This window comes from Penaeus chinensis, chromosome 1, assembly GCF_019202785.1.
Source record: "Penaeus chinensis breed Huanghai No. 1 chromosome 1, ASM1920278v2, whole genome shotgun sequence".
NCBI classification, from domain to species: domain Eukaryota; kingdom Metazoa; phylum Arthropoda; class Malacostraca; order Decapoda; family Penaeidae; genus Penaeus; species Penaeus chinensis.
Window position 1 is genome coordinate 39,526,338 of NC_061819.1, and position 22,500 is coordinate 39,548,837.

Sequence of the window (22,500 nt, forward strand, 5' to 3'; positions counted from 1 at the left end):
GAAAGATAGAAAGAAAGAGATAAATAGAGAAAGAGAGAGGTTGGTAGGGAGGGACGAAGAGAGGCAGAAATAAAGGAGATCGCAGTGTTCCTTCAGCCCTGGACTCCCTCACCCCTGGACTCCCTCACCCCTGGACTCCCTCACCCCTGGACTCCCTCACCCCTGGACTCCCTCACCCCTGGACTCCCTCACCCCTGGACTCCCTCATCCCTGGACTCCCTCACCCCTGGACTCCCTCACCCCTGGACTCCCTCACCCCTGGACTCCCTCACCCCTGGACTCCCTCACCCCTGGACTCCCTCACCCCTGGACTCCCTCACCCCTGGACTCCCTCACCCCTGGACTCCCTCACCCCTGGACTCCCTCACCCCTGGACTCCCTCACCCCTGGACTCCCTCACCCCTGGACTCCCTCACCCCTGGACTCCCTCACCCCTGGACTCCCTCACCCCTGGACTCCCTCACCCCTGGACTCCCTCACCCCTGGACTCCCTCACCCCTGGACTCCCTCATCCCTGGACTCCCTCACCCCTGGACTCCCTCACCCCTGGACTCCCTCACCCCTGGACTCCCTCACCCCTGGACTCCCTCACCCCTGGACTCCCTCACCCCTGGACTCCCTCACCCCTGGACTCCCTCACCCCTGGACTCCCTCACCCCTGGACTCCCTCACCCCTGGACTCCCTCACCCCTGGACTCCCTCACCCCTGGACTCCCTCACCCCTGGACTCCCTCACCCCTGGACTCCCTCACCCCTGGACTCCCTCACCCCTGGACTCCCTCACCCCTGGACTCCCTCTCTCCTCCTGGTCCTTCGCCGGTGGCCAAGGAGCCCCGCTTCCCTCACTGGCGTATCCTCCCTCAGCGTCCGTCGCCTCGCGTGGTGATGATGGTTATTATTCTGCTTTCCGTATAAATTAAGGAGGGTAGTCTGCCTTGAGGATTGATGATGGGTATTGTTCTGCTTTCAGTATTACAAATGGAGGATAGTCTGCCTTCAGTATTAATGGAGGATACCATTCTGCCTTCAGTATTAATGATGGTATTCTGGCTTCAGTATCAATGGAGGATGATACTCTGCCTTCAGGATTGTCGGAGTCGATGTCCGCTCGGTATAAAGGCCGAAAATGTCCCCTTAGGAATATTGCTCCGATCGAGGGTTGACGACCGCCGGGATTAGCATAAACAGTTTAACATGGGTTGCACGATAACGCCCGCCCCCTGTCCCTCGCGCCCGGCCTCCGGAGACAACGCGGCACGAAATTATCTTTCTGCGTTAACTCTTGACGAATTTTCTGTGAATTTGAAGCATAGGGCATCGTTTTCGTCTCTCTGAAAAGTACAGAACCATCATACTCGTTCTTAAATGTTCGTTCAAACCAAATAACCGTTGTTGTTTTTTCCTTTTCCCTTCTACAGAACCACGATTTCCGTTCTTCGTAATTGGTCGTGTACACCAGATAACCCTTTTCCTTTGTTTACCTTCCTCAGATTTGGCTTGTTTTCTCTCTCTCTCTCTCTCTCTCTCTCTCTCTCTCTCTCTCTCTCTCTCTCTCTCTCTCTCTCTCTCTCTCTCTCTTTCTCTCTCTCTCTCTCTCTCTCTCTCTCTCTCTCTCTCTCTCTCTCTCTCTCTCTCTCTCTCTCTCTCTCTTTCACTCTTCTCGTCTTTCCTAGACGTTCATATACACTAAATAACAATTTCCTTTTTGTTTCCCTTCCTCAGATTTGGCTCGGACCTTGTTCTGGTGGAGAGCTACGAGCAGAACAACTTCACGGAGCACCTGGCGCACCAGACGCTCGACCACCCCACCAACAGCTACTGGCTCGGCTTGGTCTCCCTCAACGACCTCTCCACCAACACCCTCGAATCGGCCGGCGGCAAGCATGTGTCCCTCTATTCCGGTGAGTTACGTGGCTTTAGTCTCGTGGGAAACGGGTGTGTAAGAAGGATTCGTGTTTGGTCTTTGAAAAAATCGCTTTTTATTGTAAGATCGAGTTTTTTTCATGATGTTAAGCTTCGTTAAATGTCTGGTCTGTCCATCTTTATAGATTGGCGGATAAGTTATTAGCTAGATTGCTAGATCAAAAGATAAATATAGACCACTCTTACATAAACTCTCCCTCGCTCCTTTCCATCTTCCTCCCTCTAGTTCAGTAGACTTCTTATTGCGAATAACTCACCTTATTCTGATACTTTATGTGGACAAAATTAACTTCAAATTTGCTTCTTTACGTGAATTTAAAAAGCAGCTTTATTCTCGCTTCGTATACGTAAATAAAATCAAACTTTATTCTTGCAGGTTTCTGGGCGCAGGGTCAGCCCAAGGTAACGGAAGGCGAGTGTGTTAGGGGCAGGCTGACCGATACACACCAGTCATGGGAACTCAGCACCTGCGAGACTCTCCTGCCGTTCATGTGCCGCGTGGAGGCCTGTACCAAGGGCGCCGTCCACTGCTCCAATGGGAGGTGCATCAACAAGGTAAGGGCGAGGCTTTGTTTTGCTACAAAAGCCGGGATGGAGTTTTTTTTTTCTGATATTGAATTTACGGATCTAAGGTTTGATTTGTGTTTTTTTTATTTAATTAATTTTTCTTTCCTTTCTCTTTTGATACGACCTATGTGAGGACCAATTTCTTCATTGTTTACAAAGTGAGTGAGTTCCGTTCTCCCCCCCTCGCAGGCGTTCCAGTGCGACGGCCAGAACGACTGCGGCGACATGTCCGACGAGATGGACTGTCCCAGCCAGTGCAACTTCTACACGCAGTCCTCCGGCGAGTCCATCGAGAGCCCCGAATACCCGAAGAAGTACGGAGCGAACCTGGACTGCAAGTGGACGCTGGAAGGTCCCATCGGCCACAACGTGATCCTTCAGTTCTCCGAGTTCGACACCGAGAGGAACTTCGACACCGTGCAGATCCTGAGCGGCGGCCGGACCGAGGACTCCGCAGCCTCGCTCACCACGCTCTCCGGCAGGCAGGACCTCACCAACAAGCTCTTCATTTCGGCTTCCAACTTCATGATCGTCAAGTTCAAGACCGACGCCTCCGTGGAAAAGCGCGGATTCAGGTGGGTTTGGCCGCGTCGAAGTATAACCTGAACCACCTTTGCACCAACTTAACCTGTCACCAACTAAGCGAGCGAATGATCTTACCATACTGTCGAAAATCTCGGGTCAATTTTCACTGTACAAACTTTTTTTTTTTCTTAGGGCATCGTGGAAGACCGAGCCCCAGGACTGCGGCGGCGAGTTGATTGCGACGCCCCAGGAGCAGGTCATGACGTCCTACAACTATCCCCTCGAGTATCCTGGCGGCCTCGAGTGCCTATACATCCTCAAGACTCAGCAAGGTCGTGTCATCACACTCGAGATTCTGGACTTGGACCTCGAAGCTGGTAAGAGAGAAATAAAAAGAATAGAAAGCATTTTAAAACAACCGGAGCTATCTCAGCTATCTTAATTGGTTTTATTTTTATTTTCTCATGACATATATTCATTCTACTTTTTTTCTTCAGAAAATGACTTCATCCTGATTCGCGACGGCAGCACGCCCTCCGACCCGATGCTTGCCCGCCTCACCGGCACTCAGGACAAGAACCCCAAGTTCATCATCTCCACGGGCCCCTTCATCTACTTCTACTTCCAAACCAACCTCGGAGTGTCTCGCAGAGGCTTCAGAATAAGGTGCCTTCACGATTCTCAAACCCATTGGAAGACTTGTCCATACTGTGTTATTGATAGATTCGTTTACTGTGTTATGCTCTCCGTTGCCGAGCTGTCGTTTGTGACTTCTACCCCTTTTCTTTTAGGTATTCCTCCGGCTGCTCAGTGACAATCGAAGCCTCAAAGGGAACGATCACTTCCCCAGCGTTCGGCATCAGCGACTACCCGACTAATCAAGAGTGTAGTTATCTCGTCAAGCGTCCTGGCGGAGGTTCTCTGTCACTGAAGGTAATCTCGATAACTGTAACAACTCCGTTACTCAGTTTGCTCACGTCTATAATTTGATTGGTAATGACAGAGGGAAGATTACCTATTGTGCACTTATCAGAAATTTTATTTATTGTAATAGAGGGTAAGGTTACTTATTAATTATGGTAATTCAGTCACTTTGCTAGTTTAATTAGATATGAAGAAAGTCTGCATGTTCATTCATTTCATTTCCTCAGTATATATTTAAAGCTTCATCATAATCAAGTGTTCCATGCTTTGCAAATAAGAATTTGGATGGGAGCACCCGAGCTACACCTGTCTACCCGAATTTCACCGCCTTTCACCTTACAGTTCAACGCATTCGATGTCGAGGAGAAGGACAGCATCCAGGTCTACGATGGAATGACATCCTCGCAGGGATTCCGACTTCATTCTGGCAATGGCTTCTCGGCCAAGAACCCTCCTTCATTCACTCTCACGGCCGATTCAGGAGCGATGTTCCTCATGTTCAACTCCGATCCTTTGCGACCTGCTGCCGGATGGTCCGCCAACTTCTCAGCTGGTATGCATTCGCTGTGCTTTAATGGTTGCGTTATAGTGAGTGTTTACAAGAAATGTTTCGAATATGGAAGGCTTTTATGCCAAACTACAATATTTTATATACTAAAAGGGTTCTTGCTTCCTTTTCCCCCCAAATTCCAGACTGCCCCAAGTTGAACGCCGGAGAAGGTGCCATCGCGTCCTTAACAGACACATCCTTCGACAGCGTTGTCACCTACACTTGCCCGGTGGGTCAGGAGTTTGCCAACAACAAGACTTCCATCGTCACAAAATGCATGCCAGGAGGCTTCTGGTCAGAGGACTACATCCCCAACTGCCAGGGTAAGTAATGCTTATGCGATCATAATGTTTGCTTAGGTGTGTGTTATGTAGTTTTTAAATAATTTCCATGTCTTTATAAAAGGAAATCTAGGATTATGCTGTTCATTATCTCTTTCTATGGATAATTTATTGATGATCTTTCCCCACAGTTGTCTATTGTGGCCCTGTGCCCCAAATTAATAACGGATTCAGCATCGGTGCCACGAATGTGACTTACCGTGGACAGGCAACATACCAGTGCTATGCTGGCTTCGGTTTCCCAAGTAGAAAGCCCGTGGAGACAGTCAGATGCACAGAACTAGGAGAGTGGGAGAAGCTGCCTGAGTGCCTTGGTGAGTTTTAACATATCTTAATGAAATTATAAAAATGAACTCTTCTGCCCAAAAAAAGACAAAACTAATCCTAAATCATTAAGACAGCGAAGCAAAAGTTACAGTGGTATTCTTTATTAACGTTGTCATGCCTTGATTTCAGCATCTCAGTGCCCTGCCCTTCCTGAGACTCCCTTCGCCCGCCAAGAGGTTCTCAACGGTGGCGGAAGAAGCTATGGCACCGTTGTGAGGTTCGAGTGTGAACCTGGCTACTACCGCACTGGGTTGCCCGTCATTCACTGCATGTCTAATGGCTCTTGGTCTGGCGAAGTCCCCACTTGCTCCAGGATTCAGTGCCACGAGTATCCCGAGGTACGCTTCTCGTTTTTATTGCCAACTGGAAAAAGAATGAAGAGAAAATACACATCTTGCAGTTTTCCTTGGTTTCAGTTTAAATGAGTAGACGGTTTTAGGCTTGTAATGGTTTGTGCAGCAGTTAATGGGCATTACAATTGATGTTTCTTAAAGTAATTATTTTATTCGTTCACACTGAGATGTCATTTTGTCAGAATGATATTGTGTGATATGTCAAATGAACCAAGGTGTGATTTTATGTAATAATTGTATTTAATCCATAGATTGAAAATGGATTTGTTGCGGATATGACTCGCAACTACTACTACGGGGATGAGGCCCGAGTCCAGTGCCACCGTGGTTACAAGCTGATCGGCTCCCCCCTCGTCACGTGCGGTCCTGAGCAGAACTTCGTCAATCTCCCAACTTGTGAAGGTTTGTTATTATGCTTGTTCAGTGTATTTCTTTTCCGTTGTGTAGGGTGTCTAAATTTACTTAGCTAAAGCATTAAATCAGTCAATTAATGCATTTTGCTTTCTATTTTTTTAGATATTAATGAGTGCGAAGCAGCCCAATGTGATGCAGCTTCAACTGAGTGCAAGAATACCCCTGGAGCATTTTCATGCATGTGCAAGGCAGGCTTCCGACCCAACCTTAACTGCCGTCCAAGAGGTGACCTGGGTTTGTCTGATGGTGGAATCCCAGATGGGGCTATTAGCGTGTCTTCTACTGCTGCAAATTATGAAAAGAATGTAAGTGGTATATTTTTTTTGTGTATGTAGTTTTATGCATATATAGAAGCCGAGACAGAATTTAATAGTCAAGTAACGTAATTTTGCCTAATATTCTTAACAAAATAATGATTCTCTTCTTACAGAGTGTCCGCTTGAACTCGCAACCCGGCTGGTGTGGTGCTGTGCCCGTCCCAGGCCGCAACTGGGTTATGGTTGACCTTAGAGTTCCCACAGTTATCATCGGCTTCCGAACCCAGCCTGTTGGACTCACTGATGGCCAGCTTGCCTTTGCCAAATCAATTCGTCTCCAATATACAGATGACCTAACAGACGTATTCAGGGAGTATACAAACAATGATGGATCACCAGTTGAGTTCAGGATCACCTCAGGAGCCTCTTTGTCAGTGGTGAATCTGCCAACCCCTGTGGAGGCCCGTTACATCCGCCTTACCCTAGCTGACTATGAGCAAGCTCCTTGCCTCAAGTTTGAGCTTATGGGTTGTGCCCGCCAAGACTGTACTGATATCAATGAATGTGAGGAAGACAATGGAGGATGTGACCAGAGATGCATCAATTCAGCAGGTTCTTTCTCTTGCCTCTGCAACGTTGGATATGATTTGTTCACAGAAAATGGAACTGCTGGATACGTCATTGAGAAATCTGAAAGTGGATTGAGGGATGGTGACACCTACCGTCTCAACAAGACCTGTGTTCGCAAAATGTGCCCTGCTCTTGAGTCACCAGAAAACGGAAAGTTACTTGATACACGAAGCATGTATCACTATGGAGATCTTGTCAAATTCTATTGCAACTTCGGCTACGTCATGATTGGATCCGACACCCTGACATGCACCAGCAACGGAATATGGAATGGCACATTACCAGAATGCAGTTATGCATCATGCACACCACTCCAAGATGATCCAGCTCAAGGCCTGTCAATTAATTATGCAGCTCCTGACCAACCAGAAGTCCCCTACATGGAGAATGTGACAATCAGTTGTAATGTTCCAGGAAGACCACTACGGAAGACGTTGACATCTGGCTTCCGTGAGTGTGTGTATGACCCCCAGCTTGGCCTCCCTGACTACTGGCTCTCTGGCATTGCTCCTCAGTGCCCCCGTGTCAGCTGTGGTCTTCCTGCTGAGACTCCTGGTGCCACTTATGGCTTTTTCAAGGATACTCTTTATGAGACCAATTTCTTCTTTGGCTGTGAGGAAACCTTCAGCCTTGCCGGCCAAACTAGCAGATTTGACAATGCTGTACGCTGTCTGTCTGACTCTAACTGGGACTTTGGTGACCTGAGGTGTGAAGGTCCTGTATGTTCTGACCCAGGACACCCACCCGAAGGTATCCAAATTGCCACAAGCTATGAGCAAGGATCTCGTGTTAGTTTTGACTGCACTAGACCAGGATACATCCCTATTACCGATGAGCCTATCCGCTGTGTTAGAGAACCAGAGTGTCGTGTAGTTGCTCCCATTGGCATAACATCCGGGAAGATTCCAGCCTCTGCAATTAATGCCACCTCAGAAAGAGGCAACTATGAGGCACGCAACATCCGGCTGAACTCTGCTACTGGCTGGTGTGGACAGCAAGAAGCTTTCACATATGTGACAGTAGACTTGGGTAAAGTGCACCGAATCAAGGCTGTTTTAGTCAAGGGTGTTATCACTAATGATGTTGTTGGACGACCAACTGAAATCCGGTTCTTCTACAAGAAGCAAGAGGGAGATGATTATATTGTATATTTCCCTAATTTCAACCTTACTGCAAGAGATCCTGGAAACTATGGAGAATTGGCGATGATCACTTTGCCAACAGTTGTAACTGCTCGCTTTGTCATCCTTGGCATTGTGAGTTATGACAAGAATCCCTGCCTCAAGTTTGAGCTTATGGGTTGTGAAGATGAGCCTGCTGAAAACCGCCTCCTCGGGTATGATATGGGTTACCCAGTGTGTGTTGACAATGAGCCACCTCAATTTGCCAATTGTCCAGCCAACCCCATAGTGGTACAGAAAGGTCCAAATGGAGTCCAAAGTGTCAACTTCACAGTACCTACAGCTTACGACAACTCTGGTATGATTGCGAGGACAGAAGTGAGACCACCAGGATTCCGTCCTCCTATCCACATCTTTAAGGATACAATGGTGGAATATTTAGCATTTGATTTTGATGGAAATGTTGCCATCTGTCAGATTAATATCACTGTCCCTGATGACATTCCTCCATCAATTACCTGCCCCCAGAGCTATGTTATTGAACTGGTCGAGGAGCAAGAGAACTACAGAGTCAACTTCAATTCCACTCTTACATTGTCTAGTGTAAATGCAAGTGATGACAGTGGGGAATACACCCTAAAGGTAATGCCAGAAGTTGCACTCATCCGTGTTGGTGGCTATGAGAATGTTACTGTTCTTGCCACTGATCCCTCAGGAAATAGCGCTTCTTGCAACTTCCAAGTAGCTGTACAAGCCACTGCCTGTGTAGACTGGGAACTGAAGGCTCCAGCCAACGGCAAGCTTAACTGTCCTCCAAACCAGGGTGAAGCTGTGCAGTGTTTGGCTACTTGTGATACAGGATTCAGGTTTACCGACAACATGCCAGTGAAAACTTTCACCTGCACAGAGGAGAACATGTGGCAACCAAGCCGCATGGTGCCAGACTGCGTAAGCGAAAATACAGAACAAGCTAGCTATGATGTTCTAGCAGATGTTGTGTACAGAGCCAATGGAGCAGTGCAGCCTACATGTCTCACTCAATATGAAAGTCTTGTACAGCAGTTTTATGAAAGCCTTAACGGTGTCTTATCTAGTCGCTGTTCAGCTGCAGTTAATGTTGCTATTGATGTCATGTTCCATGAAACAAGACTAAAGTTGGTACAGGAAAATATGGTTCATGTTTCCTATGTACTCCGTATCACACCTGAGGTAAAGCAGAAACTTCTCTACGACCTCTGTGGCTCAACCCTGTCTCTCATCTTTGACCTGAGTGTACCTTCAACTTCTGCTGTAATTGAACCAATCCTTGACTTGTCATCTGCAGGTAATGCTTGTCCACCAATGCAGGCACAACGTTCTAATGTTTCACGAGGTTTTACTTGCAACGTTGGTGAAGTCCTCAATACTGAGACATCGGAAGTGCCCAGATGCCTACACTGTCCTGCTGGAACCTTTGCCAGAAAGGAAGAAACAATGTGTACACCTTGCCTGGCTGGGTTCTACCAAGACCAGAGCCGCCAAGGTTCTTGCAAGCGTTGTCCCCCAGGAACCTACACTCGAACCACTGGCACAAAGTCAAGCTTGGAATGCGTACCTGTATGTGGATTCGGAACATACTCACCAACTGGACTTGTTCCTTGCCTCAACTGCCCACGCAACTCTTACACAGAAGCACCCCCGGTAGATGGCTTCAAGGAGTGTCAGGCTTGTCCACCAGAAACATTCACTCATGCTCCATCTACTTCTTCACAGCAGATGTGTCGCCAGAAGTGCCGACCTGGAACTTACTCAGACACAGGGCTGGAACCCTGCGCTCCCTGTCCACGAAACTTCTATCAGCCTTCAATTGGCAGTACAAGTTGCTTTGAATGCTCTACAGGCAATTACACTGATGATGAAGGTGCTACTTCAAGTGAGATGTGCTTATCTGTTGCTTGTTCAGGAGTCTGTCAGAATGGAGGCTTATGCTTGGCTCGCCAGCATCAGGTACAGTGCTATTGCCCTGCAGGCTTTACTGGGCAGTTCTGCGAAGTTGATGTCGATGAATGCGCTTCAAGACCTTGTTACAATGGAGGCAGTTGTGTGGACCTTCCTCAGGGATACAGATGCGACTGTTCTGAAGGCTACAGTGGCTTACAGTGCCAAGATGAAGAGAGTGAATGTGTAGAAGGCACCTGTCCAGATCGCGCAATGTGCAAAGATGACCCAGGCTTTGATACCTTTGAGTGTCTTTGCCGCTCTGGTTACACTGGTGTAGGATGTAACATTACTGTTAACCCATGCACAGAAAAGGGCAACCCATGCACCAATCAAGGAACATGTGTACCTCTAGAACAAGGAAGATTCCGATGTGAATGTCAGGCTGGCTGGGAGGGCCGTCTCTGCGAAGTGAACATTGACGATTGTGCAGAAAATCCTTGCCTGCTTGGAGCTAATTGCACAGATCTGCTCAATGATTTCCAGTGTGACTGTCCCAATGGATTTACTGGCAAACGCTGTCACGTCAAGGTTGATCTTTGCCAGAACTCTCCTTGTATTAATGGTGTTTGTGTGGATAATTTCTTCTCTCACTCATGTGTGTGCCACCCTGGCTGGACTGGCGAGAGCTGTGAGGTCAACATCGATGAGTGTGCTTCTGAACCCTGCCAGAATGGTGGTCATTGTGTGGACAGAGTCAATGGGTATCACTGTACTTGTGACACTGGATATACAGGTAAAGTCTGTCAACACACAGTTGATGACTGTGCATCAGAACCTTGCCAGAATGGTGGTACCTGTGTCGATGAACTGGATGGCTTCTCATGCGAGTGCAGACCTGGCTTTGTGGGACTCCAGTGTGAAGCTTCTATCGATGAATGCATAAGCAATCCTTGCAATCCGGTTGGCACAGAGAAGTGTCTTGATTTAGATAACATGTTCAAGTGCAAATGTCATGTAGGATATGAAGGCGAGTTCTGTGAAGTCAACATTAATGAATGCGAACCTGATCCTTGCCACAATGGAGCTGCGTGCACAGATGGTGTTGCAGATTTCACATGCACCTGTCCACCAGGATGGACTGGCAAGCGCTGCGAGGTGGACATTGGCGGCTGTGAGTCGGCACCTTGTCTGAATGACGCTCAGTGCATCAATCTCTTTGAGGATTACTTCTGCGTGTGCCCATCAGGTACTGACGGCAAACGGTGCCAGGTGACCCCAGAACGCTGTGTAGGCAACCCATGTATGAATGGTGCTTCGTGTCAAGACTACGGTTCAGGCCTCAACTGTACTTGCTCTGAGGACTTCACTGGTATTGGTTGTCAGTTCGAATTTGACGCTTGTGAGGCTCAGCTCTGCGAGAATGGAGCTACATGTATCGACCAAGGTGCAGGCTACCAGTGTGTGTGCCCACCAGGCTTCACAGGGAGACACTGTGACCAGGACATAGCTGACTGCACATCAACCTCCTGCCCACCTGGCGCTAGCTGCATCGATCTTACAAATGACTTCTATTGCAAGTGTCCATTTAACCTCACTGGCGAGGACTGCAGGAAAGGTAAGAATTTGATTAGTAAATCATACAACACAAATTGAAATCCATATAATAGTAATATGATATATAATGGAAAATATTACAAATTTATTGATTAATGATAATGGTTATATTTACTTTTAGTCATCAATGTCGACTACGAACTTTACATCAATGATGAGAGCAAGACTTCGAGCGCCTCCTTGGCCACACCGTTCCACCTGGGCATGGCCCCGTCCTTCACAGTGGCCATGTGGGTGCAGTTTGCTAGCTCTGATGACCTTGGAACGTTCTTCACCCTTTATTCCGTCTCGTAAGTAGAATTAAAGAGGATACATTCTGTGTTTTCTGAAAGTGTTATATGTGAATCTGGATTAACAGATTTTTTTTTTTCTGTTGTTCCTACTATTCATGGTAAAGCCTCAATTAATTAGCTGAAGAAATACCTACTTTTTTCATGGGAATCTTCAATGAAACACAGACAAGGTTTTCCATAGTCAGAATGATACCAGATAATAACCCTTAACGTTTTGTATGCCTTACGTGTTGCAGGAGCCCATACATTCCAACTGATAAGAAAGTGCTGCTCCAAGCCACTAATGCCGGAATCGCTGTTGAATTCTTTGAGGACGTAAAGCAATTTGTGACGTACCGCTCCAACATCCCTGTTAATGATGGCCAGTGGCACCATGTCGCCCTGGTGTGGGACGGCGCCGCAGGCACTCTGACTCTCACCACCGATGCCGTTGTCGTGGCACAGGTTGAAGGATTCGGGCAAGATCGTATGCTGCCGATGTAGTAAGTAACACGGAAGGAGTGTATGACAGGTTACATGGCTAAAATATAAGTGAACATTTTTAGGTTGTACAAAATAACAGGAAAGACTACTATGTGTGTGTAACTAATTTCCTCATTCTTTTCTCCAGTGCTTGGGTGACACTCGGATCCGTAGAGTCAGAGTTTGCAGGATACACTAACGAGCGTGGATTCCATGGGCGCATCGCTCGTCTGAATGCCTGGAATCGGGCCTTGGACTTCCGCACAGAGATTCCCAAGATGGTGAGTTTTATTTTATGTAAAATTCGAAATTCATTCAGGAGGTATGCAGATCTATGTTAATATGTAAAGGCGTGTGATGTACCTGAAGTTGTATTTATCAATAGAACATGAAAAAATATTTCTGAAAGTGAATAGATTGTCTAAGACGTTGCCTTCCAACAGGTCCGATCCTGCATGAACTCGCCCGTAATCTTCGACGGCCTCCTCCTGAGATGGACAGGCTATGACAACGTCAAAGGAAACGTCGAGCGCGTCGGTCCTTCAACCTGCGGTCAGTACGTGTGTCCTCCGGGCTACACTGGGGACTGCTCTGTGCTGGAGAGGGACAAGACCCCACCTCGCGTGAACCACTGCCCAGGAGACATGTGGGTCATCACTCGCAATGGGTCAGAGGTCGTGACTTGGGATGAGCCCGTCTTCTCCGATAACATTGGTGTGACACAGATAATTGACAAGTCCGGCTATTCTTCTGGTCAGGTAAGTCAGCTTCTGGCTTTGTGTGATACATGAATGCATTTATCTATTTCGTTAATGAGTTTAACTTCCCATAATGCACATTCCATAATCATTATTTCCTTTCAAACATAGGCCTTCACATGGGGAACCTACGACATTGCAAGAGTAGCTTACGATGCCGCCGGTAACTCTGCAACCTGTGCTTTCAACATCTACGTCCTCGAAGACTTCTGCCCCAAGTTGGACGACCCTGTGGGCGGCATTCAGCGCTGCGCCGACTGGGGTCCCGGAGGCCGATTCCAGGTGTGCAAGATCGAGTGCAATGATGGCCTCAAATTCTCGCAGGAGGTAAGGTTACTCGCGATGCTTTGTGAACTTCGTGTTTGTGAGATATTTTCTTATTTTTTAGAGATGAATCAGTAATGTTATTTGTTTTGCTTTTGATAGGAATGATTATGGGACTTTTGACTTTAGCGTCGTCTTGTCACTTCAAAGATTATGTGACCTTTCCTAAAACCCTCACAGGTCCCCGACTTCTACACCTGCGGCGCCGAGGGCTTCTGGAGACCGACGCCAGAACCGACCTTCCCCCTTGTATACCCTGCCTGTGCCCCTGCCAGCCCTGCCCAGAGGGTGTTCAAGATCAACATGCAGTTCCCGTCTTCAGTCATCTGCAATGCCGCCGGCCAGAATGTGCTAAGCGAGAAGATTCGTCTTGTAAGTTATCAGAGAATGATCTAACTTCCTTTAGATTGTATTCCATTTGATACATTTCATTTATTCTCTTACTCTATATTGTATACTTACCTGACAGTGGTTCTCACACGTACGCACAATTGTTAATGAAAATACAATAGCTTCATTCTAAAGGCACTGAACATTCTCAGACGTACGTACATCAACAAATACACATTACACACGTCTATCTTCATTCTTCACTGAACATTCACAGACGTCCTTACAATTACCAGTAAAAACACAGTAACTAAGCACGTTTCCCCTCATTCCAAAGGCACTGAACAAGCTCAATGCCAACTGGAACTTCTGCACCGACACTGCAACATCCACCGGCATCTGCAACGGGCTTGACGTGGCTGTCGACTGCTCAAGGAGAAGCAGGTTGGCTCGCGAGGCCGTCGACGTCAGGGCGAGGAGGCAAGCATCTCCAGACTCTGACGATGTTTATGACGTCAAGATCACCTTCCCTTCTGTAAAGTGAGTATTTTGCCTTGTGGTATTGTTTTGTTTTATTTTTGTTATTGTTTTTGTTTTTTGCTGTGCCATAGGCGAGATCAATGTAGTGTAGTTTCAGGGTTAATTGGTTTATTTTAGGAAGAATTTAGTTCACAGTGGTAATGAGGTAGTTTTCTGATAAGAAAAGAGAATTTAAGATTAGGATTTCTCAGTATGGACCATATACTGCTTTTATTATTTCGTGATCATTCTTTTTCTAAGCAGGTCATTAATATTTTCAGAGAGCAACATTATGAATTATTACCTGATATAAATCCGGGTCCCTATACCTTTTCTAGGTGAATGACAGTTTAGTTTCAGGTGCTAGTGATGCTAGCAGAGATGTTGTCTGTATATTCCTTCTTAGTGCATCAAATATACAACATATGGTATCATATGCTAGATAGAGAGCAATACAAATCGAAGAATATCTATCAGGAAAATTAGTCATTTATGTAGAGGTTAGCAAAGCCACCTGAAACACTGACTTTAAGGTTTTTTTAAATTTGTAATGACTTTCCCCCCCTCCCCTCCCGCGAACTCTTTGCCCCTCCCCCTTCCCCTCTGACCTCCTGAAGTGACGATCTGAGTGCCAGCAGGAGCCGCAGGGAGACAGATCAGGCATACCAGTATAATCTGGAGGTCTCTTTTGCTGCCAAGAAGTAAGGCAAATTGTTTGGAAGTCCTCCTCCTCGTCTTCCTCCTCGTCTTCCTCCTCCTCTTCCTCCTCCTCCTCCTCCTCCTTACCTCCTCCTCCTCCTCCTCCTCCTCCTCCTCCTCCTCCTCCTCTTCCTCCTCTTCTTGCCTCGATAATGCTTCTAAAATCCTAATCTGAAAAGGTTTTGCAGAGAATAGAGACCTAATCATAACATTCGGGCCCTTGAGCTTTTCTGCTGTTCTCACTGCTTCTGCTTTGTGTCTGTTCTCGCGCGGGGTCTCAGAAGGCTGCGTGGGCCAAGAGTGGGGTTCAAAGGGCATCGGAACAAACTTCAAGAGAGAATAGCAGGCCGTTTTAACCAAACAACAGTAGAATGTAAAAGAGCTTTGCAGGTGGTTAATGGTTAAGCTTGTACTGTCCTGGAGAGCTTGTTGACTGTGTTAGTGTGGCTAGAATACAGCAGTCAGATTGCACAGTATATGGAATTCATCTGTTTACTAAAGTGACTTACTGTCTTCGGAATTACTTTGGTATTGGACAATATAAATACGTCATGCGTGCCTTCGCAGCGATGAATGTGGGTATGTGTGTGTGAGTGAGTGAGTGAGTGAGTGAGTAAATGAGTGAATGAATGGATGAATGAATGGATGAATGAATGAATGGACGAGTGAGTGAATGTGTGTGTGTGTGTGTGTGTGTGTGTGTGTGTGTATGTATGTGTGTATGTATGTATGTGTGTGTGTGTGTGTGTGTGTGTGTGTGTGTGTGTGTGTGTATGTATGTATGTATGTATGTATGTATGTATGTATGTGTGTGTGTGTGTATGTATGTATGTATGTGTGTGTGTATGTATGTATGTATGTATGTATGTATGTATGTATGTATGTATGTATGTATGTATGTATGTATGTATGTATGTATGTATGTATGTATGTGTGTGTGTGTGTGTGTGTTTGTGCGTATGTCTGCATGGAAGGATGTATTTATGTATAACGTCACTGTAGTTACTGTAATTCGCATAGCTGTGTTTTGTATTAATCAGAACCTGTACATAAGTATCTAATCAGTTGGTATTAATATAAGAAATTTACATTTAATGCAGGCAGATAAATTTGACTTTAAAGATATATACCTAACTCAAGATATGCATATACTTTTTTATAAATAATTACAATATCAGTCTGAGAGGTAAATCCATCATAAATATCTTTAACCAACGTTTAAAGACTAGAGGGGAGACTAAAGAGGAATTCCTCGCATAGATTTCTCGTCTCGCTTTCCACACTTTGCTCACCCCTTCCCTTCCTCGCACAGCGACCCCGTCCAGCACTCCAACGCCGAGCTCGAGTCCACCGTCAGGCGTCTCATCGAAGGCATTATCCTGGAGAAGGACGAGTTCGACGTCCGCGACGCCCTGCCCAATGTGGTGCCCGACCCGTCTTCGCTCAGCTCAACTCCGAGTACTCCTGTCCTGTGGGCAAGGTATGGACGCGCCGAAGGTGGTGACCTCGGCCAGGCATTGTCATGTGTAGATTTGAGTGTACAAGTATTTACTTTGTTTGTGTGTGTGGTTATGTGTTTGTGTGTTTTGTGTAGGGTTATGGGTGTTTTGTGTGTTGTTGCGCGTCTGTGTGTTTCTGCTATGTGTAACTGTATTAATTGTAGCAGTTCTGCTCGTACTCATGATCGACTGTTTGTACATCCACAGGTTGTAGTCGGTAGCGAATGCGTGGACTGCGCCCCTGGCACCTATTACAGTACCGAGACCAAAACATGCGAGCTTTGCGAGCTGGGAACCTACCAGAACGAGATGGGCCAGGTCGCCTGCAAGGCCTGTCCCCAGCGAGCGGGTCGCCAGGGCGTGACCAAGATGCCCGGGTCCCGCTCTGCCGAGGACTGCCAGGAGCGCTGTGCTGCTGGAAGGTACTTCGACGAGCAGATGAGCGTCTGCCGCTCCTGTGGCTACGGATACTTCCAGTCTGACGAAGGAAAGTTCTCCTGCAAGAGGTGCGACCGTGGCCTCACCACGCGCACCAAGGAGGCAGTCTCTGCCTCCGAATGCCGCGAGGAGTGCGAGTCGGGTCTCCAGCTGGGAACCACTGGCCCGTGCGAGCCGTGCCCGCGAGGCACCTACCGTACCAAGGGCATCCATTCGTCGTGCATCCGTTGCCCAGCCGATCGTACGACCCAAGGACCCGGCGCCTCGTCCCTGGAGGAGTGTTCTCTCCCTATCTGCATCGCTGGCACCTTCCTGTCGAACTCCGAGTGCCTGCCGTGCCCCAAGGGTTACTACCAGCCCGAGGCACTCCAGACAGCTTGCCTGAGCTGCCCGAAAGACACCTCGACCCGTGACGTTGGCGCCACCTCGGAGGAGGAATGCTCCAACCCTTGCGAGGTTCACGGAGAACAGATGCTGTGCGATTCCAACGCCCTCTGCCTCTTCATCTCGGAAACCAGCGACTTCGAATGTCGGTGCAAACCAGGATACAACGGAACCGGCGAATACTGCGTTGGTAAGAAATCGCACTTTTTTCAGATATTTTAGTTTTGTTCATATATCCTTTACAGACGTTTGGTCTGGAATGGCTCTCGTATGTATACTCTGTATCTGTAGCAGTTCCGTAGTAACAATGCTGTTCTTTCTTCAGATAACTGTGACAATTTCTGTGAGAATAATGGCATGTGCCGGAAAAACGAGAACGGGGACCCATACTGCGTGTGCTCCGGCTCCTTCACTGGCAACAGATGCCATGTGAGTACGAAAGAAGACACAGTGGCGAGACATTAAGAGGAAACCAAAAAAGAAAAAAATATCTTGATATACTTCTATACACGCATTTTACACTAGCGATACAACAGAATCTGAACCTTTATTCCTGACCTGAACCCCATTCCAGCTCAAGAGTGACTTCACGTACATCGCCGGTGGCATCGCGGGCGCCGTGGTGTTCGTCATCCTGATCGTCCTGTTGGTCTGGATGATCTGCATTCGAGCCACGAGGCGAAGGGAGCCGAAGAAGGGCTTCCTCGCGCAGCCTTCGACGGACCCCAACGGCTCGCAGGTCAGAGGCGTCGAGTTCTGTGGGCTGATAGGGACAAGGATTTCTTTTGTTGTTGTGTTTGGGTATTGTAGGATTAAGATCGATTTCTTTTTAGCTGTTGTAGAATTTAGGTCGGGTTTTTTAAAAAGTATTGGAGAATTTAGATAGGATCTTTCGGTTTTTTTAACACATCATTTAGATCAGCTGTTTCGTTTTTAATATTTAGATAAACGTTTTTTCTATATAATTTAGATCAGTTGTTTCCTTTTTTTAATCATCATAGAACTCGGATCAGCTGTTGATAAGAACACTTCCACAGGATGACTATCAGCCATGTCCTCCTCTCACTTACTCATTCAAGTCGATGCTCCTTGTTCCTTCCCTCTTTCCTGACGCCCCATTTCGATATCTTCTGCAGGTCAACTTCTACTACGGCGCCCCTGCTCCTTACGCGGAGAGCATCGCGCCCTCTCACCACTCCACATACGCCCACTACTACGACGACGAGGAAGACGCGTGGGAGATGCCAAACTTCTACAATGAGACCTATATGAAGAGTACGTCTTGATCTCCCTGAGAGAGCCCTTGCGCCGAGGCAGACTCCCCGTAGTCTAGCTAAGCTTCTGTCTCTCTTCTCCTCCTTCTTCTTCTTCATAATAATAATAATAATAATAATAGTTTCCCTGATGCTTCTTCAAAGTGTATCAGTTGCAGAATGACTAATGTTTGTTTGTTTGTTATTGTATAAGTTATTTATGCCCTATGTTCATTGTGTGGACATTGGTGATCATGAAAAGTCAATCGTATGTATAGAATCAACACCATTAGATTTTTTTTGTCTTAGAAAACGGAAGTGCTTCAGTGAATGCTTTCATGAAAAGAATGACAAAATGTTGTGCAATCAAGGTCACTATCATTAACTGACTAACCAAACCCTCCTCAAACCAGCTGGGTTCCAGAATGGTGCAGGAAATAGTCTGGCTCGCTCTAACGCCTCGATCTACGGCAACAAGGAAGACCTCTATGACCGTCTGCGCAAGCATGCATACCAGGGCAAGAAAGGTGAGGAAGACTGAAATATCACTAGCCAGCTTGCGTGATGTTCAGCAGCGATGCATGGACATGGCTGAGACAAAATGATAATTAAACGAACACAAAAAAAATAATGCTGCCAGTGTATAGAAGAAGGAGTTAGCATGCAGGTATAATCACCCAGCAAGTGAAGAATGGGTCTTTGGAAAAAATAAAATGCAGTTTTGAATACTCATCTATGTATAGCATGGGCTCGTGGACATTCTTGCAATATTTACAAATACTGCATGAACCTATTGTAAAACAGCTAATTCGTGATGTGCATGTGTCAGATGTTTTACACTGTATATATAATGGTTTATACTATATTCAGGACATGATTGTGTGATAGCCTTGTCTGACTAGATGAGGGACAACATTATCCTATTGACAGGCACGCTAGTACGAGTGATGCATGACATTTAGATAGATCAGCGGCATCACAGAGCAGGTTGACCCTTTTTTTTTTCTTTGGAAAGTCAGAATTTGTTGTGAGAGTAACAAGAAATGCCCGCCTTCTGGAGGAGAAGTAGATAGCTTACCGTTACAGAATGTCACCCGTCAAGGATTTTTCTTCTACTTCTTCTTCTTCTTCTTCCTCTTCCTCCTCCTCTCCTTCTCCTCCTCCTCTCCCTCTTCTTCTTCTTTTTCTTCTTCTTCTTCTTCTTCTCCTTCTTGAACTCAGTAGAACCTATCACATTTGACTTTACTCTTCAGCAAAATTACCTGTTCTTTTAGTCCTGTTCTTGACCCGTTGCTCACCTCTTGACCTCTCTTTCTGGGTGACAGTGAAAACATCAATACCCAGAGGTTGAAGGGAAGCTGGCACTCCTAATGGCCTGTTAATAATCTTGTTGCAATGGCATGCCAATTGGTCACGTGATTGTGCATTAGGACCTTCACATTGTTTTTAAGATCTTACTCTCGGTAGCTTTACACTTGCATGTACTAATCTGCATGAATTAAGTTAGTTTTTTTTATCATAAAGAAAATGTTTGATATACATGTCAGTCCTTACATTGCTCATATCATCATAAATGAAAATCAAAATCATATTTTTTTTTCCTGTAGTCACAAACTTGATTATTGCTCTAATTCTGAAATTCTGACAACATGGGTACACAGGAAAAGCATGCAAAAGAAACATAAACACACAAAAAAGATACATAGACAAAAGCACAGGTTTGGGTTAAGCAGTGTCCTACTTTCACCTCCTTGGTGGTAATGTGTCCATTTCTTCTTATTTCCTCAACAGATAAAGACGAGACAGGTGACAGTGACGACCAAAATCTCTGATTCTTGTTGTTTATTCTAAAGTGTCAAAACATATATATATTATGTTAATTAGTTTCTACTTAATTTACGACATGGTCATCTATCTTTTTTTTTTTCTCTTACAAAATGACAAAAAAGGAGAATCGGTAAATAATGTATAGTAAATGACTCCGCCGGTTGGCAAAAAAAAAAAAAAAAAAAAGCTTCTGGAAAATAATGGCATTATCTCCACATATCACCAACCGCAAGGAATCTCTACTGACGGTGCCTGTCCTTAGACTAGGAGCAAAGAAGCACGGTTAGACGGAGGCTAACGAGGCCCTGCAGGTGTCCCCTTGGCCCCTGGCTAACCTGCCCCGTGCCCTGATATGTTCATCAGCGGATGACACCCAAAATGTTAACCCGGAACTGGATCTCAAGGCGGGAGACTAGGAACAATAGTTTATGTCAAAGGGTTTATGCTTTCAGAAGACAAAGTCACGGAGAAAGTCTTAAAAACTGTAGTGTTAGGAGTCGGTGTTTCTCCTCCCCTTGAGTTCCACTTCTGAGGGACAGACTTGTGTGAAGTTAATTATATTTTTTTTCCCGAACTCAGGTGCGTGGATGAGTTATCACGTGTGAATGCGAGTGTCTGTGATTTGTTATACTATTCTCAAGCTTATCTATTTGTCAGACAATTACAAAATCGTTTTTCTACAGGTAATGTAATTTTACCAAACACCATGGTTTGTGCAGGCAATCCTTATTTATTTATGCACTAGTTAACATTTCTTAATCTTTTATTTTGTATTTGCCGAGGATAAATTATGAACACTTGAGATTGGTGCGAAAGAGATCTGAGTTCAGAGCTGTACAAGAATACAGTTTTAATGTATTGTTAAGTTTATTGTGGGATGCAGTAAGGTTTTTAAGAATTTTACTGTTTAATTGTTTATATGGATTAAATACATTCCAAAGTATATTTCACAACTGTATAACTTTATAGGCTACAATATTATTGTAAAAAAAATATTTCCTTGCGGACATTTCTCTGTCCTGCTCAAGATTGTGAATACACGTTATTTTTTGTCAAATATTTGTATACTGTAATATTAACAAATATACTCTGTAAGCCCTTACAACACATAAATAAACTTAAATTTTAATTGCGTTTGTGTCCTTCTTCCTTGTAAAAATACCGAAGAAAAAATACTGTAAAAAAAATATGCATATTTAGAAGATGAAGAATAGCAGAGCATGTAATGATTTGGGGTATATATAGTACACCAAAGATTAAAGGCTTTCAAAGAAAATCTTGATTTTCTTGAATCTGATTGTGCAAAGTGCAAACAACAAGCATTAACCCCGGGATTTATGGGTACTGTGAAAGAAAGCAATAATTTTTGCTATACACAACCGCACTCGGAACTTTTGGTAGGTTTATAAATAATTTTACAAATGTAATACTGTACACTTGAACTGGCAGATAGCACAGTGACATATGGGTAACAAAAAAAAAAATCTGATACGCTGTCTACTTCGAGGTGTGTGGATGTAAAATAATTTACCTTCACGATTAATTCAACGGCTAAGATATTTTTCCCCCCTCAATACACGCAATCATAAAATTACCATGGCTTATTACAAACGTGCACAGAATCTAACTAGTTCCCCTGTAAAACGGATTCCATTACCTCTCTGAACAGTGTCAAACGAATCTTTGGATCACCGTGCTGTGTGATATATAAACCCCTGTCGATACGAGCAATGAAATAGGTAAATAAACAATCCATAGTATCCATCAATAAGCTTGGTCATACACCGTTGTCTGATAGCCAAGATGTTAAAGGAAAGAAAGAAAGCGACCTGATGCCTGCTATGGATAAATACCCTTGACCAACACGAGAGGGTTCGGTCCAACACGAGATATGGTGACAGTCTAAACTGTTCGTTTTCTTTGATTCTCAGTTGGGGTTAACTCTACGTTAGACACAATAAAGCATTGAGTATAATCGTATCAATACCCTTTAGACCACTTTTGAGTTTCAGATCGAGAGAGAGATAGAGAGAGAGGGGGGGGCAGAGGGAGAAAGTAGGAAAGGAAATACAGAAAACCAAATAAGGGAAGCGAGAGAGAGAGCCAAAATGAGCGATAGACAAAAGAGGGAGAGGGCATGGAGAGACAGAAATAAAGGGTAGGAAGAAAAGCAGATAAATGGAAAACAGGGAGCAAGAGAAAGAGAAAGAAAGATAAAAAAAAATAAAGAAAAGAAAAAAAGAGGAAA

The 22,500-nt window shown here is 45.5% G+C and overlaps 1 protein-coding gene across 1 annotated transcript in view; it reads left to right on the forward strand.

Moving 5' to 3' along the window:
* LOC125024951 overlaps window positions 1–21,381 on the forward strand; it is an 80,695-nt gene extending 59,314 nt beyond the window's left edge. Inside the window, 28 exon segments of the mRNA XM_047612752.1 lie at window positions 1,723–1,901; window positions 2,300–2,478; window positions 2,680–3,065; window positions 3,208–3,392; window positions 3,513–3,681; window positions 3,807–3,948; window positions 4,282–4,492; window positions 4,633–4,812; window positions 4,962–5,144; window positions 5,287–5,495; window positions 5,762–5,912; window positions 6,027–6,229; window positions 6,355–11,467; window positions 11,588–11,756; window positions 11,996–12,241; window positions 12,370–12,502; window positions 12,665–12,979; window positions 13,091–13,306; window positions 13,484–13,675; window positions 13,971–14,173; window positions 16,164–16,294; window positions 16,297–16,331; window positions 16,558–17,362; window positions 17,498–17,601; window positions 17,747–17,911; window positions 18,309–18,447; window positions 18,839–18,952; window positions 20,217–21,381. Coding sequence (XP_047468708.1) covers window positions 1,723–1,901; window positions 2,300–2,478; window positions 2,680–3,065; window positions 3,208–3,392; window positions 3,513–3,681; window positions 3,807–3,948; window positions 4,282–4,492; window positions 4,633–4,812; window positions 4,962–5,144; window positions 5,287–5,495; window positions 5,762–5,912; window positions 6,027–6,229; window positions 6,355–11,467; window positions 11,588–11,756; window positions 11,996–12,241; window positions 12,370–12,502; window positions 12,665–12,979; window positions 13,091–13,306; window positions 13,484–13,675; window positions 13,971–14,173; window positions 16,164–16,294; window positions 16,297–16,331; window positions 16,558–17,362; window positions 17,498–17,601; window positions 17,747–17,911; window positions 18,309–18,447; window positions 18,839–18,952; window positions 20,217–20,257 — 10,498 coding nt within the window. The 3' untranslated portion in view covers window positions 20,258–21,381.
* The last annotated feature ends 1,119 nt before the right edge of the window (window positions 21,382–22,500 follow it).